At 42.0% G+C, this 19,225-nt stretch overlaps 1 protein-coding gene across 3 annotated transcripts; it reads right to left on the bottom strand.

Annotated features, from left to right (window-relative positions):
• Nucleotides 1–1,535: 1,535 nt before the first annotated feature.
• Nucleotides 1,536–18,306, bottom strand: LOC106613534 (adenine DNA glycosylase). 3 transcript variants are annotated; one of them, XM_014215895.2, is made up of 15 exons: nucleotides 17,986–18,304; nucleotides 17,518–17,642; nucleotides 16,939–16,978; nucleotides 16,781–16,854; nucleotides 16,624–16,665; nucleotides 16,455–16,526; nucleotides 15,562–15,675; nucleotides 15,337–15,434; nucleotides 14,748–14,892; nucleotides 14,539–14,626; nucleotides 14,094–14,276; nucleotides 10,846–10,991; nucleotides 10,453–10,605; nucleotides 2,114–2,164; nucleotides 1,536–1,922 (listed from the first exon to the last, which is right to left on the bottom strand). In XM_014215895.2, the coding sequence occupies exons 1-15, from the start codon at nucleotides 18,095–18,097 to the stop codon at nucleotides 1,794–1,796; spliced, it is 1,572 nt and encodes a 523-aa protein (XP_014071370.2). In that variant the 5' UTR covers nucleotides 18,098–18,304; the 3' UTR covers nucleotides 1,536–1,793. The 3 variants fall into 3 exon arrangements, with proteins under 3 accessions (XP_014071370.2, XP_014071371.2, XP_045543298.1); XM_014215896.2 differs by having other exon boundaries at nucleotides 17,518–17,658; nucleotides 17,986–18,290; XM_045687342.1 differs by lacking the exon at nucleotides 1,536–1,922 and adding an exon at nucleotides 1,942–2,002 and having other exon boundaries at nucleotides 17,986–18,306.
• Nucleotides 18,307–19,225: the final 919 nt, after the last annotated feature.

Here is a 19,225-nt window from a genome sequence, read left to right as displayed (position 1 = left end):
CTTAAGATAGAGGTTAAATGAACCAAGCATATTTTATGCAACATACAGTTGAAGTCAGAAGTTTACATACACTTAGGTTGGAGTCATTAAAACTTGTTTTTCAACCACTCCACAAATTTCTTGTTAACAAACTATAGTTTTGGCAAGTCGGTTAGGACATCTACTTTGTGCATGACAAGTGATTTTTCCAACAATTGTTTACAGACAGATTATTTCACTTAAAATTCACAGTATCACAATTCCAGTGGGTCAGAAGTTTACATACACTAAGTTGACTGTGCCTTTAAACATCTTGGAAAATTCCAGAAAATGATGGCATGGCTTTAGAAGGTTCTGATAGGCTAATTGACATCATTTCAGTCAATTGGAGGTGTACCTGTGGATGTATTTCAAGGCCTACCTTCAAACTCAATGCCTCTTTGCTTGACATCATGGGGAAATCAAAAGAAATCAGCCAAGACCTCAGAAAAAAAATTGTAGACCTCCACAAGTCTGGTTCATCCTTGGGAGCAATTTCCAAACGCCTGAAGGTACCACATTCACCTGTACAAACAATAGTACGCAAGTGTAAACACCATGGGACCACGCAGTCGTCATACCGCTCAGGAAGGAGACGAGTTCTGTCTCCTATAGATGAACGTACTTTAGTGTGAAAAGTGCAAATCAATCCGAGAACAACAGCAAAGGACCTTGTGAAGATGCTGGAGGAAACGGGTACAAAGTATCTACATCCACAGTAAAAGGCGTCCTATATTGACATAACCTGAAAGGCAGCTCAGCAAGGAAGAAGCCACTGCTCCAAAACCGCCACAAAAATATAACTGTTTGGCCATAATGACCATCGTTATGTTTGGAGGAAAAAGGGGGAGGCTTGGAAGCCGAAGAACACCATCCCAACCGTGAAGCACGGGGGTGGCAGCATCATGTTGTGGGGGTGCTTTGCTGCAGGAGGGACTTGTGCACTTCACAAAATAGATGGCATCATGAGGGAGGAAAATTATGTGGATATATTGAAGCAACATCAAGACATCAGTCAGGAAGTTAAAGCTTGGTCGCAAATGGTTCTTCCAAATGGACAATGACCCCAAGCATACTTCCAAAGTTCTGGCAAAATGGCTTAAGGACAACAAAGGCAAGGTATTGGAGTTGCCATCACAAAGCCCTGACCTCAATCCTATAGAACATTTGTGGGCAACAAACCTGACTCAGTTACACCCTGTCAGGAGGAATGGGCCAAAATTCACCCAACTTATTGTGGGAAGCTTGTGGAAGGCTACCCGAAACGCTTGACCCAAGGTAAACAATTTAAAGGCAATGCTACCAAATACTAATTGAGTGTATGTAAACTTCTGACCCACTGGGAATGTGATGAAAGAAATAAAAGCTGAAATAAATCACTCTCTCTACTATTATTCTGACATTTCACATTCGTAAAATAAAGTGGTTACCCTAACTGACCTAAGACAGGGAATTTTTACTAGGATTAAATGTCAGGAATTGTTAAAAACTGAGTTGAAATATATTTGGCTGAGGTGTATTTAAACTTCCGACTTCAACTGTATAGGAGGCCACTGTTGCAATTTGTTATTTTTTAAATTTGTTTAAAATAGTGTTCAGCATTCAACTCAATAATGACACACTTTGTGCTCTTAAAAAGTATTCCAGTCATGGAATAAACGCCTAGACCACTTGTGACAGTTATCCAGACAGCAAAGCACAGTAGTAGTCCTTGTATGGTACTTGATCAGCTTTTTAAAAAAACAACATTGTTATTCATTGTAAGTATAAATTGATCAAGTTTCTTGTTTTGGGCTCTTGAAGAAGGAACTGAGTGACAGCTGTCTGGTCCCGCTGTTTGTTGAATTGTCTTTGAGCTTTTTAGACTTGTGCTGTCCGTCACTCTTAGTGTTAGTAGCCTTCTTCTGTTTCCCATCCGGACAGAGACAAGAACAGAGAAGAGTTACCACTGGCATCAGTATGGGTCATCAATGGGTCATTTAGTCTAGGTGTCAATACAGAAGGATTTCAGGAAAAAAAATTGAATGTACTGTATAGCAGACAGTATAATCATATTCACTCTGGATAAGGGTGTCTTGCTAATGTAGTGAAATACCTTGGTAGTTTGTCCCTCTTGATCCTCCATAGTGTCGTACAGCTTCATGATCTGCAAGAGATAAATGACGCATGACTATTCTTGCTCACCTTAACAGTGCTAAATCAGAAAACACTGCGTGCACACACGCACACACTCGATCAGGGGTGTCAAACAAATGTACCGGGGGCCACATTCGGTCTTCAACGAGGTCCGGAGGGTCCCCCCAAAAAAGGGTTATATTTCCTCGCTGTCAATTTTTAAAGATAGTCCTCTATCCATCTTTTTTGCAATTTTAGATACTCTGACTGTCTAGTTTTAATTTTGGTGATTATTAGTGAGCTAAATGTAGTGTCCGTTATAATTTCTACACAGTTTAGATGTATTTTTTTGTTATTTTAAAAAGGGCAGTGCACTCAAATGTATTTCCTGTTTTTCTTAAAAGATATTTCCATAACACTCTGAAATTTAGAAAATTATTAGTGTACATTTATTTTAGTGGGTAGATTTGCTTTTAGCCAAATCCTTTTAGAGCAAGCCAAATAATTTCATGTTTTGAAAAGTTATCCTAGATCAGGATTCATTGTTTTGAATGTAAGATGCCAATCATTTGAGAGTGTGAGGTGGGATGCAGTTTTTGGCCCACAGCATGACATCAAATCTGATTGGATTATTCTGACCAATGACGAAAAACTTTTATTTGCATATGTATCCACTTTGAAGAGGATACATCCATCAATCAGGGATATGCATGTAAATATATTAAAATTTGTATCATCATGCCAACACGATCCAACAGAATTTCAATGGCAAAAGGAGGCTCCGGGAAATAAATACAAATAAATATGTTCCAAGTTGTTTTCATGAAATAAGCACAGTGATGTATTAGACATACAGTGATGATTTAAAAATACAATCGAAAAGACTGCATGGGCGCTAGTTAGTTTCCTCTGTACTCTAGATTTGAACTATGTTCTCCTGAGTTTCCTTATCGATTCAGTGGGTGCACTGTTTTGTTCCACCCAGGGAAATTTAGTTGAAGAAAATGAGACAAGAAGAGGAACATGTCACACTTAGGAACCGTTATGGACTTCTAAAGTTACTCAGTTAATTTTTTGGTCAAAATAACAAATCCTTATTGTAAATATCAGAAAATGTGATACAATGGCAAATTCAAATCAAACTGTCACATGCTCCTAATACAACAAGTGTAGACATTACCGTGAAATGCTTACTTACAAGAACTTAACCAACAGTGCAGTTCAAGAAGAGTTAACAAAATATTGACCAAAGTAGACTAAAATAAAATAAAGTGACACCAGAAAAATAACAAGGCTATATACAGGGGGGGTACAGGTTAGTTGAGGTAATTTGTACATGTAGGTAGGGGTGAAGTGACAATGCATAGATAATAAACAGCGAGTAGCAGCAGTGTACAAAGGGGGGGGGGGTCAATGTAAATTGTCCGGTGGCGATTCGATTAATTGTTCAGTAGTCTTGTGGCTTGGGGGTAGAAGCTGTTGAGGAGCCTTTTGGTCCCAGACTTGGCGCTCCGGGTATCGCTTGCCGTGTGGTAGCAGAGAAAACAGTCTATAACTTGGGTGACTGGAGTCTGACAATTTTATTACATTTTAAATTAAAATGGTTTTATTTAAAATGTTCTATTTTGTACTAATATATCATAATGAAAATAATACACAGTGTACAAAACATTATGAACATGCTCTTTCCATGAAAGACTGAGCAGGTGAATCCAGGTGATCCCTTATTGATGTCACTTGTTAAATCCACTTCAAATCAGTGTAGAGGAAGGGGAGGAGACAGGTAAAAATATTTTTAAAGTCTTGAGGCAATAGAGACATGGATTGTGTATGTGTGCCATTCAGAGGGTGAATTGTAGTAGGTGACAGGCACACTGGTTTGTGTCAAGAACTGCAACGCTGCTGGGTTTTTCACACAACAGTATCCCGTGTGTATCAAGAAATGGTCCACCACCCAAAGGACATCCAGCCAACTTGACACAACTGTGGGAATCATTTAAAGGCAACATGGGCTAGCATCCCTGTGGAACACTTTTGACACCTTGTAGAGTCCATGACTCGATGAATTGAGGCTGTTCTGAGTGCAAACAGGGGAAGGAGGGGTGCAACTCAACAGTAGGAAGGTGTTCTTAATGTTTTGTTCCCTGAGTGCATGTTTAATTTGAAAACAATCTTTACAAATCCAAAAAGGATGTTGAATCAAATAAACATTCAGAAACTAGTTAAACCAACAGAGTAGGCCTACATAGACATGTGTTAATTAAGGGAGGAGTTTCACACACCGGTTAATGGATGACTGGTGGTACAAATATTATATTGAAAAGAAGCCAGCTGTAGATAAATCAAATGCGAGTTCAGCCAACTGTGAAAGTAAAATGTAACACAAACCGTTGATTAGTACTCAAGAGTCTAATTTTGTTCACAATATTCTACTAATGACAATTCCTTTTGGACAGATTTCACAGCTTGTACTGCCGTGGTTATTACCACCCCTCCCTTCTTACAATAGCTCTCTGCCTGCTGCTTCAGTTCCGACAGACAGAATTCTTTGCTTTCCTAAAACTACAACAACTGTTAATGGTGGCGCGAGGTGAAACACAGGAGGGTCACAGTGAGAATGCTGTTCATTGACTACAGCTCAGTGTTCAACACCATAGTGCCCTCAAAGCTAAGGACCCTGGGACTAAGCACCTCCCTCTGCAACTGGATCCTGGACTTCCAGACGGGACACCCCCAGGTGGCAAGAGTAGGCAACAACACATCTGCCACGCTGATCCTTAACACTGGGGCCCCTCAGGGGTGCATGCTTAATCCCTTCCTGTACTCCCTGTTCACCCACGACAACGTGGCCAAACACGACTCCAACACCATCATTTAGTTTGCTGACGACACAACAGTGGTAGGCCTGATCACCGACAACGATGAGACAGCCTATAGGGAGGAGAACAGAGACCTGGCAGTGTGGTGCCAGGACAACAACCTCTCCCTCAACGTGAGCAAGACCAAGGAGATGATCGTGGACTACAGGAGAAGGTCGGCCGAACACGCACCCATTCACATCGACGGGTCTGTAGTGGAGCGGGTCGAGAGTTAAGTTCCTTGGTGTCCACATCACCAAAAAACTATCATGGTCCAAACACACCAAGACAGTCGTGAATAGGGCACGACAACACCTTTCCCCCCTCAGGAGACTGAAAAGATTTGGCATGGGTCCCCAGATCCTCAAAAAGTTCTACAGCTGCACCATCGAGAGCATCCTGACCGGTTGCATCACCGCCTGGTATGGCAACTGCTCGGCATCCGACCGCAAGGCGCTACAGAGGGTAGTGCGTACAGCCCAGTACATCACTGGGGCCAAGATTCCTGCCATCCAGGACCTCTATACTAGGCAGTGTCAGAGGAAGGTCCAAAGAATTGTCAAAGACTCCAGTCACCCTAGTCATAGACTGTTCTCTCTACTACCACATGGCAAGCGGTACCACAGTGCCAAGTCTAGGTCCAAAAGGCTCCTTAGCTTCTACCCCCAAGCCATAAGATTGCTGAACAATTAATAAAATGGCCACCCGGACTATTGCATTCACCCCCCCCCCCACCCCCCCACCCCCCTTTGTTTTTACACTGCTGCTACTCGCTGTTTATTATCTATGCAATAGTCACTTTACCCCTACCTACATGTACAAATTACCTCGACTAACCTGTATCCCCGCACATCCCCTTCCAAACTCACATTAAGCATCTCCAATCCAAAATTACATCTAGAATCGGCTTCCTATTTCACAACAAAGCATCCTTCACTCATGCTGCCAAACATACCCTCGTAAAACTGACCATCCTAGCGATCCTCGACTTCGGCGATGTCATTTACAAAATAGCCTCCAACACTCTACTCAGCAAATTGGATGCAGTCTATCACAGTGCCATCCGTTTTGTCACCAAAACCCCATATACTACCCACCACTGCAACCTGTACGCTCTCGTTGGCTGGCCCTCGCTTCATACTCGTCGCCAAACCCACTGGCTCCAGTTCATCTACAAGTCTCTGCTAGGTAAAGCCCTGCCTTATCTCAGCTCACTGGTCACCATAGCAGCACCCACCCGTAGCACGTGCTCCAGCAGGTATATCTCACTGGTCACCCCCAAAGCCAATTCTTCCTTTGGCCGCCTTTCCTTCCAGTTCTCTGCTGCCAATGACTGGAACGAACTGCAAAAATCTCTGAAGCTGGAGACTCATATCTCCCTCACTAGCTTTAAACACCAGCTGTCAGAGCAGCTCACAGATCACTGCACCTGTACATAGCCCATCTGTAAATAGCCAATCCAACTACGTCATCCCCATACTGTATTTATTTATCTTGCTCCTTTGCACCCCAGTATCTCTACTTACACATTCATCTTCTGCACATCTACCATTTCAGTGTTTAATTTCTATATTGTAATTACTTCGCCACCATAGACCATTTATTGCCTTACCTCCCTTATCCTACCTCATCTGCACATGCTGTATATTAGACTTTTTCTACTGTATGTTTGTTTATTCCATGTGTAACTGTTGTTGTATGTGTCGAAATGCTTTGCTCTATCTTGGCCAGGTCGCAGTTGCAAATGAGAACTTGTTCTCAACTAGCCTACCTGGTTATATAAAGGTGGTACCGGTACCACCTGTATATAGCCTCATTATTATTGTGACTGACTTTTTTTGTTTATTTTGTAAATATTTTCTTAACTCTTTTCTTAAAACTGCATTGTTAGTTAAGGGCTTGTAAGTAAGCATTTCACAGTAAGATTATATTTTATCCTTGGATGTTGTCTGTGTGTGAGAGCTCCACCAGCTTTATGTTTCTCCTCTTCAGCTCAGCCACCTCCTGGCTCCAGTCGCTCCCGGAGTCCTTCAGCTTGACTCACTTCAGCGTTCTCCTGGGCTCTGATCTGCTCCTTAACCTCAGACAGCCTTCTCTCAATTGAACGGATCAGCTCAGTTAAGATGCTCAGACTGTCCACCACTGTGGCCTTAGCGGAATGTTACAGTGACACCATAGCTTTTTTGAACTCTTACCCTGCTTTTCTTATCTGTTGGAATGGGTCCTGACTCAATTTCACCCGGATCTGTTTCTCAGTCCTTTTTGCTGCAGCCGATACCGTGCCATGGCCCTTATATTTATCCATTGTACACAGCAGACAGATACACTGCTGAACAGTACCTCAATAACCATCCAGTCGTTTGTCATGATGAGAGCAGATTTTCTCCTGTAGTTGTGTGGAGGCTTTGACCAACTTGTGCTTCTTAAACGGCAAGAGATTCATAGTGAGGCTGGAGGTGAGTCTCGCAGTATGAGGTCAGGCACACCAGATAGCATTTCAACGCTTTCAGTTCTCCCAGTGCACACTCCACATGTCCAGCTAACAGTGAGCATGAGGAGCAGCTTGGAGTCCTGTCTTCTTCAGTTTCTCCACTAATTCAGCCAACATGTTCTTTTTCTTCAGAGCAGGCCTTGGGTTGAAGGTCTGCAATGGGAGCAGCTGTAGACACGTTTCCGATCATCCTGATTCCAGTTGTCATTAATACACAGTAGCTGTGTCTACAGGAAGTAGATCCTTAAGCATATCCAGACAGATCAAACAACAGAATAGTTCTCTATTATCTGGAATATTAAACAGCTACAGATTTGAAATAAGTTCTAATTTCTTTCTGAAATGTAAAGACTCAGCGCAGTCAAAATGCTGTTTTTGCTGTGTTTTATATCATATTGTAAAACAGCTGATGAAACGGATACTGTAAAAGTGTTTCAGTGCTATTTGCTTGTAGTTTCTGGTTGAAAATACAATCTACACAGGACCTTCTAATCAGCAGGTTTGCATTGGCCGGGAGTTCCGGCTTTCCATGGTTACATCACCATGTAGTGAATTGGTTAATAGACCAATAAAGTTCCAAAGCGCTAATTTTCAGTTTTCCCCTCCCCACTCAGACCACTTCCAGACAGTACGAGCTAAATTCTTGCTTGAGAAATTAATGGAAATCTTTTACAGTAAGGTGCAGAAATTATTTGATATTGATATAAAATGGCTGAATTGGGCTTTTAAGAAGTAGAGACCGACTAAATATAGCGTAGAGGCAGAGACCGAGTCCAATGTTGTGTCATAGAGTGAAGGTGAGTGAGTCTTGAGTTAAATTATATTTTCAGATAAGGAGTGGTTTATGGACCAAAGTTTGTGGACCAAAGTACATGCAATAGAAAAGCTAACTCATATGTGCAGTAGACATATGGCTATATTAATTGCACAACATATTTCACTCCATTTGTGAAATATGAACCAACAATGCCTTCCTAAAGTATTCACACCCCTTGATTTTGTTGAGTTGCAAAGTGGAATTAAGATGGATGTAATTTTTTTGTCAACGATCTAAACAAAATACTTGAACGTCAAAGTGGAAGATTTAAAAAATATATGTTTAAGAATTATTGAAAAATAATGGGAGGGCATAAGGGAGGGCATATAACGCGAACGTCTAGCAACCTAAAGTTTGCGAGTTTGAATCTCATCACGGACAACGTCAGCATTTTAGTTAATTAGCAACTTTAACTACTTACTACTTTTTAGCTACTTTGCACCTACTTAGGATGTTAGCTAACCCTTCCCCTAACCTAGCTAACAGTTGCCAGCTAGATAACATTAGCCACCTAGCTACAATTCGTAACATATAGGTTCAGCAAATTCGTAACATATAGTACATTTTGCAAATCCATAACATAGTCTACGTTTGCAAATACCTAACATATAATACAAATTGTAATTCGTAACATATCATACGAAATAGGTGATGGACAGCCACAAATTAATACATACCATACAACATATCATACTAAATGCAGTCTTGGATTTACATACAGAATAATTCAAAATGCTCTGAGACCAGGTTGATTTTCAAGCAGATGTAAGTAACAACTGTAACTACGCCATTTAGGAACATGCAATGTCGTCTTGGTAATCAACTCATGTAGATTTGGCCTTGTGTTTTAGGATATTGTTCTGCTAAAAGGCAAATGTCTCCCAGTGTCTGTTGGAACATAGACTGAACCAGATTTTCCTCTAGGATTTTGCCTGTGCTTAGCTCCATTCTGTTTATTTTTATCCTGAAAAACTCTGCAGTCCTTGCCGATGACAAGCATACCCATAACATGATGCAGGCACCACCATGCTTGAAAATATGAAGTGTGGTACTCAGTCATGTGTTGTGTTGGATTTGCCTCAAACATTCTTTGTATTCAGGACAAAAATATAGTTTCTTTGCCACATTTATTTTTGCAGAATTACTTTAGTGTCTTGTTGCAAACAGGATGCATGATTTGGAATATTTGTATTCTGTAAAGGCTTCCTTCTTTTCACTCTGTAATTTAGGTGAGTATTGTGGAGTAACTACAATTTTGTTGATCCATCCTCAGTTTTCTCCCATCACAGCCATTACACTCTGTAACCGTTTTAAAAATCACCATTGGCCTCATGGTGAAATCGCTAAGCAGATCCCTTCCTCTCTGGCAACTGAGTTAGGAAGGACGCCTGTATCTTTGTAGTGACTGGGTGTATTGATACACCATCCAAAGGTATAATTAATAACTTCACCATGCTCAAAGGGATATTCAACATCTGCTTTTGTTTACTAACAATCAGTGCCCTCCCTTACAAAAAAAGATTGCAGTCAGAGAGCAGTATAACTGCAGTTTGCTGCAAAAACTGCATCCAAAATAAATATAAAAATGTACTGCAGAAATGTTGCAGTGTAACGGCAGTTACAATGCAGTATAACTGCAGTTCAACTGCAGTACACTGCAGTTATTCTGCAATTACTGCATCCAAAATACCACAGTTAATGCAGTTTTACTGAAGCTTCAAAACTGATATATTTGTTTTTGTAAGGGCTTCTTGTGAGGCATTGGAAAACCTCCCTGGTCTTTTTGGTTGAATCTGTACTTGACTTTCACTACTCGACTGAGGGACCTTTCAGATAATTGTATGTGTAGGGTACAATCTTAGTGGTAATTCAAAGATCATGTTAACCACTATTACTGTTAGGGTTGTTGAGCAACAAAAATAATAAGATATTATTGGAACCATGTTCCTAAATATTCCCACGAATAACAAGAGAGACGTGATCTTGTCTCAATGTAATTTACAGTGTACAAATGATTACAATTGTGTTCCAGCCCACGACCATCTGCTCGGAGGAAAATCGGCCTGCGGCAAAAATCTAGTTGCCTACCCTTGTCTTAGTGACACGCGCGCACACAAACACACAGTAGATCATAGCAAGTTACGATTACAAACCTTCTTCACTCCAGTGGATACAGCAGCTTCCTGCAGGGAAGGTCTAGTGAGCCAGCGTGTAGTACTCTGGGCTTTCCCTCCATCTCCAGAGACATTCAAACACAGGCTGTACACAACATATGTCTGGTGGATGTGGGAGAAGATATGAACCACCTGTAGAGTAGCAAAACACCAACAGTCAATTGCAATGACTTAGGGAGAAGCCTAGCTTAGCATACTAATACAAACTTATGACACGAGTCCGAATAACAAGTAATTTATTCCAAATTTTGACAGAGAAATGTATAATAATAGTCATAGGGACCATGGGACAATAGGGTGCAATTAGGGACATATTCTTTAATGTCCCTGATAGGCAAAACATAACAGTAGGCCCTGTTCTCCTGTACATACCTCCCCCACATACTGGAGCAGCCCCTTGTCCAGCCGAACTCCCAACATTCTCCCCACCCCAGCACACAGCGCCCCCTTCTGTTTCATCTCAGAATTCTCCCCCTCCAGGAGCAGGCTAGGGAACTCCCACATACCAGCCAAAAGTCCTACAAGTAAAGAAAGGAAGGAAGGAAGGAAGGAAGGAAAGAAGGAAGGAAAAGGCAAGGAGACAGACAGTTAATGAGTGTGCTCAAAATTCCCAACTGATAATAAAAAAGTTACCTTTGATAAATATGTTAGTGAAAACAATGGTAAAGATATAGTAAACACACCCACCTTAGAGCTTTACAACGGCACAAACATCATGCAGAAAACAACATGAATGATGCTAAATTAAAATGTTTGGAAGGTGTGTTTTAGTGCTATACTAGAGCCCTGTCCCAAATGGTACCCTATTCACTATAGTGCATATAAGGACCAGGGCTCTAAACTAAACCATTTTCATTGGTAGCACTGGTGCTCCCAACTTTTAAAAAATGACTCGCAATAGCGAGCAGTAGTTCTCCGACGGTCTAGCTAGCTAGCATTTTTTCTAGGCTAGTTTGCAGCAGGTGTTATCGAAGATGTTGTTGCTAATTTGTTAGCTTCTCCCCTTTCAAGAATAACTTTCAACAAGAAGTGAAGTTTCAAATTATCATCATCTGGTGAGTGGAACTGTGTTTTTTTTATTGCAGCTCACTCGCTGTTGCTTGCCATCTCTTTGAAAATAACGTGTGTGAAACATTGTTGCATTTAAAATTTTGGATCACCAGTTACTTTGTGCTCTAAGCGTGAAAAGTTTTTTTTGGAAATGGGAAGTAATAGTTGTACATTTCGATTGGGAAATGCAAGGCCTAATGGTTGTGTCTTGGTATTCTTATGATTGGGACCCACTGGATAATATTTGTCTGAGTGAATGGCCTGCTTATCCTTTAAAATCATGTGTGTGAGTGTGGTCTTTCCATTGGCACTATGCAGTGGAGTAACGGTGCCTGGATAAGTGGGTATACTTAAATTTAGCCAAACGGCCTGCCCGGTGAAGGAAAGGTGCCCTGTGTGAAAAATCCTATATTTTCCTATGTTATTTTTACGAGTTTTCCTGTAGATCTTTCATATTTTCACAAGATGCATTTAGGAGACCATTTTTGAGGTCTTGTAAAAATCCCAAAAATATATTTTTAGAGGGTGAAGTTGACCTTTAATTCAATGGAGCAAAACCCCATTGATACAAATTAGCATGATACCATTCTGTCAGGTCGGCCTACTTTGCAGTCAATTTAATTGGGAAGTTTTTTGGGGAAAGCTTTTAGAAAATGTTCATGCAAACTGTGTGTTCATGAATTAGTCTGCTAACCAAGACTTAGTTATCCTTAGTTAGCATTTACTGGAAAATATCATAAGTTGAAACGTCTCTCCTACCTACCCTAATGGCTAGTGATGTCATTCTTCTGTGAGCTGCTCCGTGAGACAACCAGTATTGTACTACATAATTGATAAGTCCTATACCTCCACTACACTACTTTGATGTGGATCAGTGGGGATTAAGATGTGAGTAGAAGCAAAGCCCACTGAAAAAAACTGGGTATACGGCCTGCGTATAGCCTCCACTACACCACTGGCTCTTTGTGTTTGACAAAAAGTGCACTCTCCTACATGAGTGTGCTGGTATTACGGTTGTTGACCTTTCAGCATCATGAGCCTGTCACACACTGAAGGCCTGGGTCCAATAGGTTTGCCACTGCACAAACATGTCTATAATAGATATAAAGACTTGTTACAATTTCCCCCGGGCTCCACTGTACTAATAGTGAGCGGACAACTTTCCAACAAGTTCCCCCACTCTTCCCTACCAAGGGGGTCAAGGAAATACTGACAAAAGACAAAGGATATTTTTCTACAAAAGTAAAAGGACAGTAACGAGTAAAGTAGGAAGTCCGGGTTTCAATAGGCTGTTAAGACATTCATGGTTTCAAGAAAGGAGTGTATATATTTGGCCCGTCAAAGCTTTTTTTATGCACTGACTGAATGGAAGCTGATTGATTTTATTTATTTTTTACTCCGCTGGTATCGGGAAGAAATTACTAGTCCTCACTGTCCGAGACCAAGTCAAGACCGCTTAAAAATGTATCTCACAGAGACAAGACACTCAGTATGTGGTCTCGGGTACTACAATATTGATGGCTACTTCGCGAATATGAACTCGTCATGGCCAGAAAAGCTGAGGAATGGTTATGATATATGTACTACGTTCATAAATGAAATATTGTCTACACAAGAAATGGCACTTTACAATATTCAGACGTAGCCTACAAACGTCAACGGAAAAGGTGAACCGCATATTCTACCGCTAAACTGCGCTTCTGATCGCATAGAGCTAAATAGGCTGCTTAAAATATTCATTTATTTATGACTGTAAAGTGGGTCCAACTAAAAGAGAAATAGGACGAACAACCTGTCCTAACTTTTTTTTGGCCTATAGGCTATTTCGTGAGTAAACTATGAAACCATCAGTCTGAAAAGGTGAGGAAGTTATTTAGCAATGAAATGAAAGAAATTATAGGAAATATAGGGCTATTTCTAATTATTTTAGAATGCAAAGATAAATAGATCTCGTCTCACTAACGGCTAATGTTTGCATCTTGTTATTATACATTTAGCTAGACCTACCTGTTCTTTTGATATGAATAAGACCTTTATCATACATTCCCCATTTCCACAAGGTTACTACAAGGCTACTTTTGGCTTCTTGCAACGCTAGCCTTCAACCACTGGAAACTGCGTGCGCATGGTCTAAAGATTGCGGGAGGATAAGCCCATTCTCACGTCATTTTTCGACGTGGCAACTTTGCGTGAAAACTGGCACACGCATGATTTGAGGCAGATATTATGCATACACGACGTTTCTAAATGAGGCCCCACGATCTTTTGATCTACAAACTAGATGTTTCCGCTGTAGTAATGGTGCAACCATGGCACTAACAAATCTGCCCTTCTTTCTCTAGGGCACTCGGAAACAAAAATGTACAGCGAAGCCTAATCATTACAACGATGAATTATTATCTGGAAGTTTTTTTTTCCCTCTTCTAGGGGCACTGGTGCGCCCAAATAAAAATTCTAGGTCGCACTGCTAAATATTTAGGAGCATAAGCAGCCAAAAATGTCCACTCTTTAGAGCCCTGATAGGGACTAGGGTGCCGTTTAAGACACAGACTATATTAAGGGCAGCTGACCTTTGCTCGGCCTTTGGGTGAGCAGGTACTCCCCATCTCCTCCTGCTCCTGGCCGGGTCACCACACAGGTGAGTGTGCGCTCCACGCGAGGAGCTTTCTTCACCGGCTTCCTGGGGAAGTTCAGAACGCCCAGTTGGCTGTCCCAGGGTTCCGTGGGGCACAGGTTACATGTTCCTGAGGTCACTGTTAGGAGGACAAAGTTAGGGGAGGAGTCAGGAAGTGTTTACATGTTTTGCGAGAATTATTTGGCGACGTCAACACACACACACACACATACCGGGAGCTAGAGCTAGAGATCTGTTACAAAGACTTGTAGACAAAAAGATATTTATATCAAATATGCTTTAATAACTGTATTCAAAATACCAGGTATATGACTACCATCCTTATATGCACAAACCCGTGAAACAATGAAAAAAATAAAAAAAATTAAAAAAACACTTACCACAATCCTCTATATCTGGCAGAGATGCAGGTACCCTGTTCAATTTACCCAGAAGCTTTGTTGAGTTCTCCTCTTGTTTGACGCTAACCTGCACAGAGAGAGACACTAACACAGTAGCTACATATGCACTGGAGAGGCATCACCACTGGTCTGGAATAGGCCAATGCTATGACCTGGTCTTGTTATGGTTGATGACTTCGGTGTGGTACCTTCCTGTAGGAGTGGCAGAGAGTCTGTATGGGACACTGGGTGCACTGGGGGCCTTTAGGGGTGCACACCCTCGCCCCCAGCTCCATCATGGCCTGGTTAAAGTCCCCTGGTCTCTCTTGGGACACCAACGTGTTGGCGGTGCTCCTAGAATACACACAGAGGAACAATGAATCCTTCAAACAATTACCAAGGGAACCATACAGTATCTAGCCAGGTAAGAATACGCATCAAGTCAACAACATGAGATTGAGTATGATGATTTAGGTGTTGGAATTGGTCAACTATGTCTTCATTGTTAACAGCTTGTATTAAAAATAGATGACCCCCCTCTGGACCAGTGGAGGCTGCAGAGGGGAGGACAGCTTATAATAATAGACTGAACGGAGCAAATGGAATGGCATCAAACACCTGGAAACCATGTGTTTGATACCATTCCACTGATTCCGCTCCAGTCATTACCACAAGCGCGTTCTCTCCAATTAAGGTGCCACCAACCTCCAGTGCACTGGACGGATGTTAAATATCCACTGAAGAATCACCATTAGAAAAAATAATAATTCCTCACTTCAACTATGGGTTCAACCTCACCATAGAGCTTCAGTCACTGCTGGGCTTGTACTGTCGGCCCCTATAGCCCGCACCCGACACAGGACCCGGATCACATTCCCATCAACAGCTCCCGTCACCTGGGCAACAGAGGTCACAGGTCATGTCAGTGAACGATGATGTCAAAGAGGGAGGGGTTAAAAAAAAAATCACTTTAAATAAAAAAAGGTGTGTGTGAGCAGGCGTGCATATAGAGAGAGCTCTAACCTGGCCCAGCGCAATGGAGCCTACAGCTGCAGCGGTGTAACGGCCCACTCCAGGCAGCTGCTTCAGCAGAGCCTCAACCGTCCTGGGCATCTCTCCCCCCAGCTCTGATACCACCTGTAGTACAAATCACAGCCAGACAGGACAACAAAAACAACACACTCAGAAGTCACTATAGACAGAGAACAGGCGCTCAATAGTTCAAGCAACACAGTACATGTCCCACAACCAGTGTTGTCTATTTTGGCATTGGCTACTACAACGTCTACTCTTACAAGTCACATTGGCAGATGGTCACCCAGTTCAATCCAAAACTCACATCCAAGAAATCAACAGCGTTTAAGTGTGTTTGTGTGTTGTTTTAACATTACAAAACACGTGCATGCGTTTTCTGAGATTTGTCTTCATTCGAAATTGTGGCTGGTAAAATTTGGGCATCCACCAGCCACCAAAAAGTACATTCCCCACCCATGTCTCCAACTAAACAGACAGGTAAGGACCTAACATCAAAGATAAAATCCTGTTTTTGAGAGAGGCAGATGTAACCGATGTGAAATGGCTAGTTAGTCAGCGGTGGTGCGCGCTAATAGCGTTTCAATCAGTGACGTCACTCGCTCTGAGACTTGAAGTAGGGTTTCCCCTTGCGTCGCAAGGGCCGCGGCTTTTGTGGCGCGATGGGTAACGATGCTTCGTGGGGTGTCAGTTGTTGATGTGTGCAAGGGTCCCTGGTTCGAGCCCGGGTTGGGGCGAAGAGAGGGACGGAACCTACACTGTTACACAGAGGCAGTCGACAAAATGAACCAAAGACAGCTCTCCTCTCGTCATAAAAGTGTCACGTTGGTAAGCCTTGCTTGAGCCAGGACATACTGTAAATAATATATGCCATAGACACAGACCTTCTGAGCTCCTTCCTGAAGTCTCTTTCCCCGGGAGTAGTACCCAAGCCCAGCCCACATCTGATTGACTTCCTGTGCAGATAAAAAAGGATGATAATTGATGACAAGATGGTCAGAGGACAAAGGCATTTTCACCTCACAGACCCTCACTTGCATTCATTGTAATCACCTCCAATGTAGCTTCTGCAAGATCCTGTACTGTTGGCCACCTCTGGAAAAGAATGAAGCAAAAACACAAGAAGACGGAGATGAATCCAAATGCATTATTTCTGGGATTACTAAGTCTGCTCAAATCAAGTTCATACGAGACCGACAGACTGGCCTACCTTCATCCACTTATTGTAGTAGTCGATCACAGTGGCAACCTGGGTCTGCTGTAACATGATTTCTGAGACCCAAACTAGAGAGGAAACACGGTCAATGTAGGAGAACACAAAGGCCCACTAGTTATTTTTATATGAGAGTTGAGCATGCAGTCTCTTACCTGCGTACGTCCTGATGTTGATGTCCGGTTCTGTCAGAGCCTATTAAGGAAACATTAAGTGAAATCTCATTCCTTGGGGAAAAGTAACATTTATTATAGCTAAGCAGTTCTATATGTACTGGAAATAAGAATGTGCCATAAGCTCATTCCACAGCTAGCTTGAAATGCCATCAACCGTTCTGTCAAATTGGAGCCAACAGGTGGTTAAGTTGTCGAGGAGGGCGGTTATGTGTGTTAGTGAGGCAGAGGGCCCCGGGTTCGAGCCTTGGTACGATCACTTTACCCTGAGTTGAGAGGGAGGAAACTAATACTGCTAAAATAGCCCACCGATGTAAATGTCATATGCCATATGTCAAATTATGGATTATATTCATGATAATATTTGGACACTATCGAAAATGAGATGGTGCATCTCAAGAGATTTCATCCTGCAAAATATCTAATAAATATTCTAACAGACGTTCCCAATGGTATAAGGGAGTAAATTCGTACACACTCAATAATCATGGGCATGCCTTGTCGTGCGTGTAGGCGTCAATGAAACCGTAATGGGAAAATATATTATAGCATTCTCTTTACCACAGTTCTCCAGGGTAACTCTCTCTTCCCCTGGTCATACCAGTACAGGATGTGTGTCCTAAAGAGCGTAATGTCAGCAGGATCATGGAATGAATGGTATGTAGACGCTGCAGTCTCATCGGGCTCTGAGGGGAGGGAAGACTTTACAGCACGCCATTATGAAATCACATGTTTGGTTGTGGCAATCACTCGAATCCATCAATAGTCAATAGAGGCAGAGAGAAAGAGAGACTACGAGACAAAGATTGAGAGGAAATGACTGAGACACACATCTCGAAATAAAGATTGGAGACTGAGAGCGAATGCACAGAGAAAAATTAGGAGAAGGGGGAGAGGCATGTTGCATAACTTGTGGCAGGAGTCTCCGCGGTTGTCCGAACGTATTCACAGATGTTGCGGATAATTCTACTCTGTTCAACTCATTTTTTTTGGACTAGTGAGACAAAAGTACCAAACGTGTAGCCCTACCTTGTTTCACAGTTGCTTTTGCTCTTTTCCGCAATGGTTTTGCTGACGACGACTCGGTTTTGTCCAGCGCAACTCTCATCCTCTTCTGCGTCGCTGATCGAAGCCTGCTCATAATAACAAACTCTCTCCCCGCTTTGGTCCGTATAGTAGGCAAGTTAAACTAGCTGCTAGTGGATATATTATCCACAATCAACAACAATGTTCACTATTGTTGTTCATGCAATACTCTGATCAAGTTGTTTGTTTACCTATAGACAGCGCGCATGACCTCTCCCGCCACTATAGCGACTTACGGGCATGTTACTTACTAACGGAGGGAACGGAAGCCGTTTGTCCAATCCGCTACTAGCTAAAACACTTCCACTAGACGTCTCCGCTACATTTAAAGGTGCATAGCCTTTACGGTGGATTTATTGTTGATTTAGATAGAAATAAAAGTGAACGTTTGGATAGGGGCCACTGCACTTAAGATAAGCTACTGTGGCAAACATGTATTTATTTTCTACTTGTTATTTGATCAATTGATGGTCATTGATTGGCCACAGAGTTCACTGAGGGAAGAATGGAATACATCAGGACCCCGCTGCAGGCCCTCTAGTCTAGCTGGTACTGCTGAGCTATTACCGGAGTTATTTTTCGTTTTTTGTAAACAACTAATTGACCTACTTCGGTTCAATTATTTGAATTCCATTTCGTAATTTTTTTCCCCTGTAAGCCCAATGCTCACATTGCACAGTTTCTCTACAGATAAATCAGATCCAACCTGGACTGTGCAATATTCTATACTGAACAAAAAATATAAATGAAGTAAACATGTACGTTTTTGGTCCCATTTTTCATGAGCTGAAATAAAAGATCCCAGATATTTTCCATATGCACAAAAAGCTTATTTCTCTCAAAATGTGTTTACATCCCTGTTACAACAAAGCTTTCTTGGTGTCCAACAAGCTTTCTCTACCTTTAACCTTGTTCTGAACACCTCCAAAACAAAGGTCAGGTGGTTTGGTAAAAACAATGCCCCTCTCCCCACAGGTGTGATTACTACCTCTGAGGGTTTAGAGCTTGAGGTACAAGTATTTGGGAGTATGGCTAGACAGTACACTGTCCTTCTCTCAGCACATATCAAAGCTGCAGGCTAAAGTTAAATCTAGACTTGGTTTCCTCTATCGTAATCGCTCCTCTTTCACCCCAGCTGCCAAACTAACCCTGATTCAGTTGACCATCCTACCCATGCTAGATT

Source organism: Salmo salar, chromosome ssa10, assembly GCF_905237065.1.
Source record: "Salmo salar chromosome ssa10, Ssal_v3.1, whole genome shotgun sequence".
NCBI classification, from domain to species: domain Eukaryota; kingdom Metazoa; phylum Chordata; class Actinopteri; order Salmoniformes; family Salmonidae; genus Salmo; species Salmo salar.
Note: the sequence above shows the minus strand (reverse complement) of the source record. Positions and strands in the feature narration are given on the sequence as shown.

Coding starts and splice junctions, on each gene's coding strand:
- LOC106613534 (XM_014215895.2), bottom strand. CDS start 18,097: ATGAGCAGGCTTCGATCAGCGACGCAGAAGAGGATGAGAGTTGCGCTG. Junction 16,979..17,517: donor AGTTACCCTGGAGAACTGTG/GTAAAGAGAATG, acceptor TTTCCTTAATAG/GCTCTGACAGAACCGGACAT. Junction 1,923..2,113: donor AAGAGGGACAAACTACCAAG/GTATTTCACTAC, acceptor GATGGGAAACAG/AAGAAGGCTACTAACACTAA.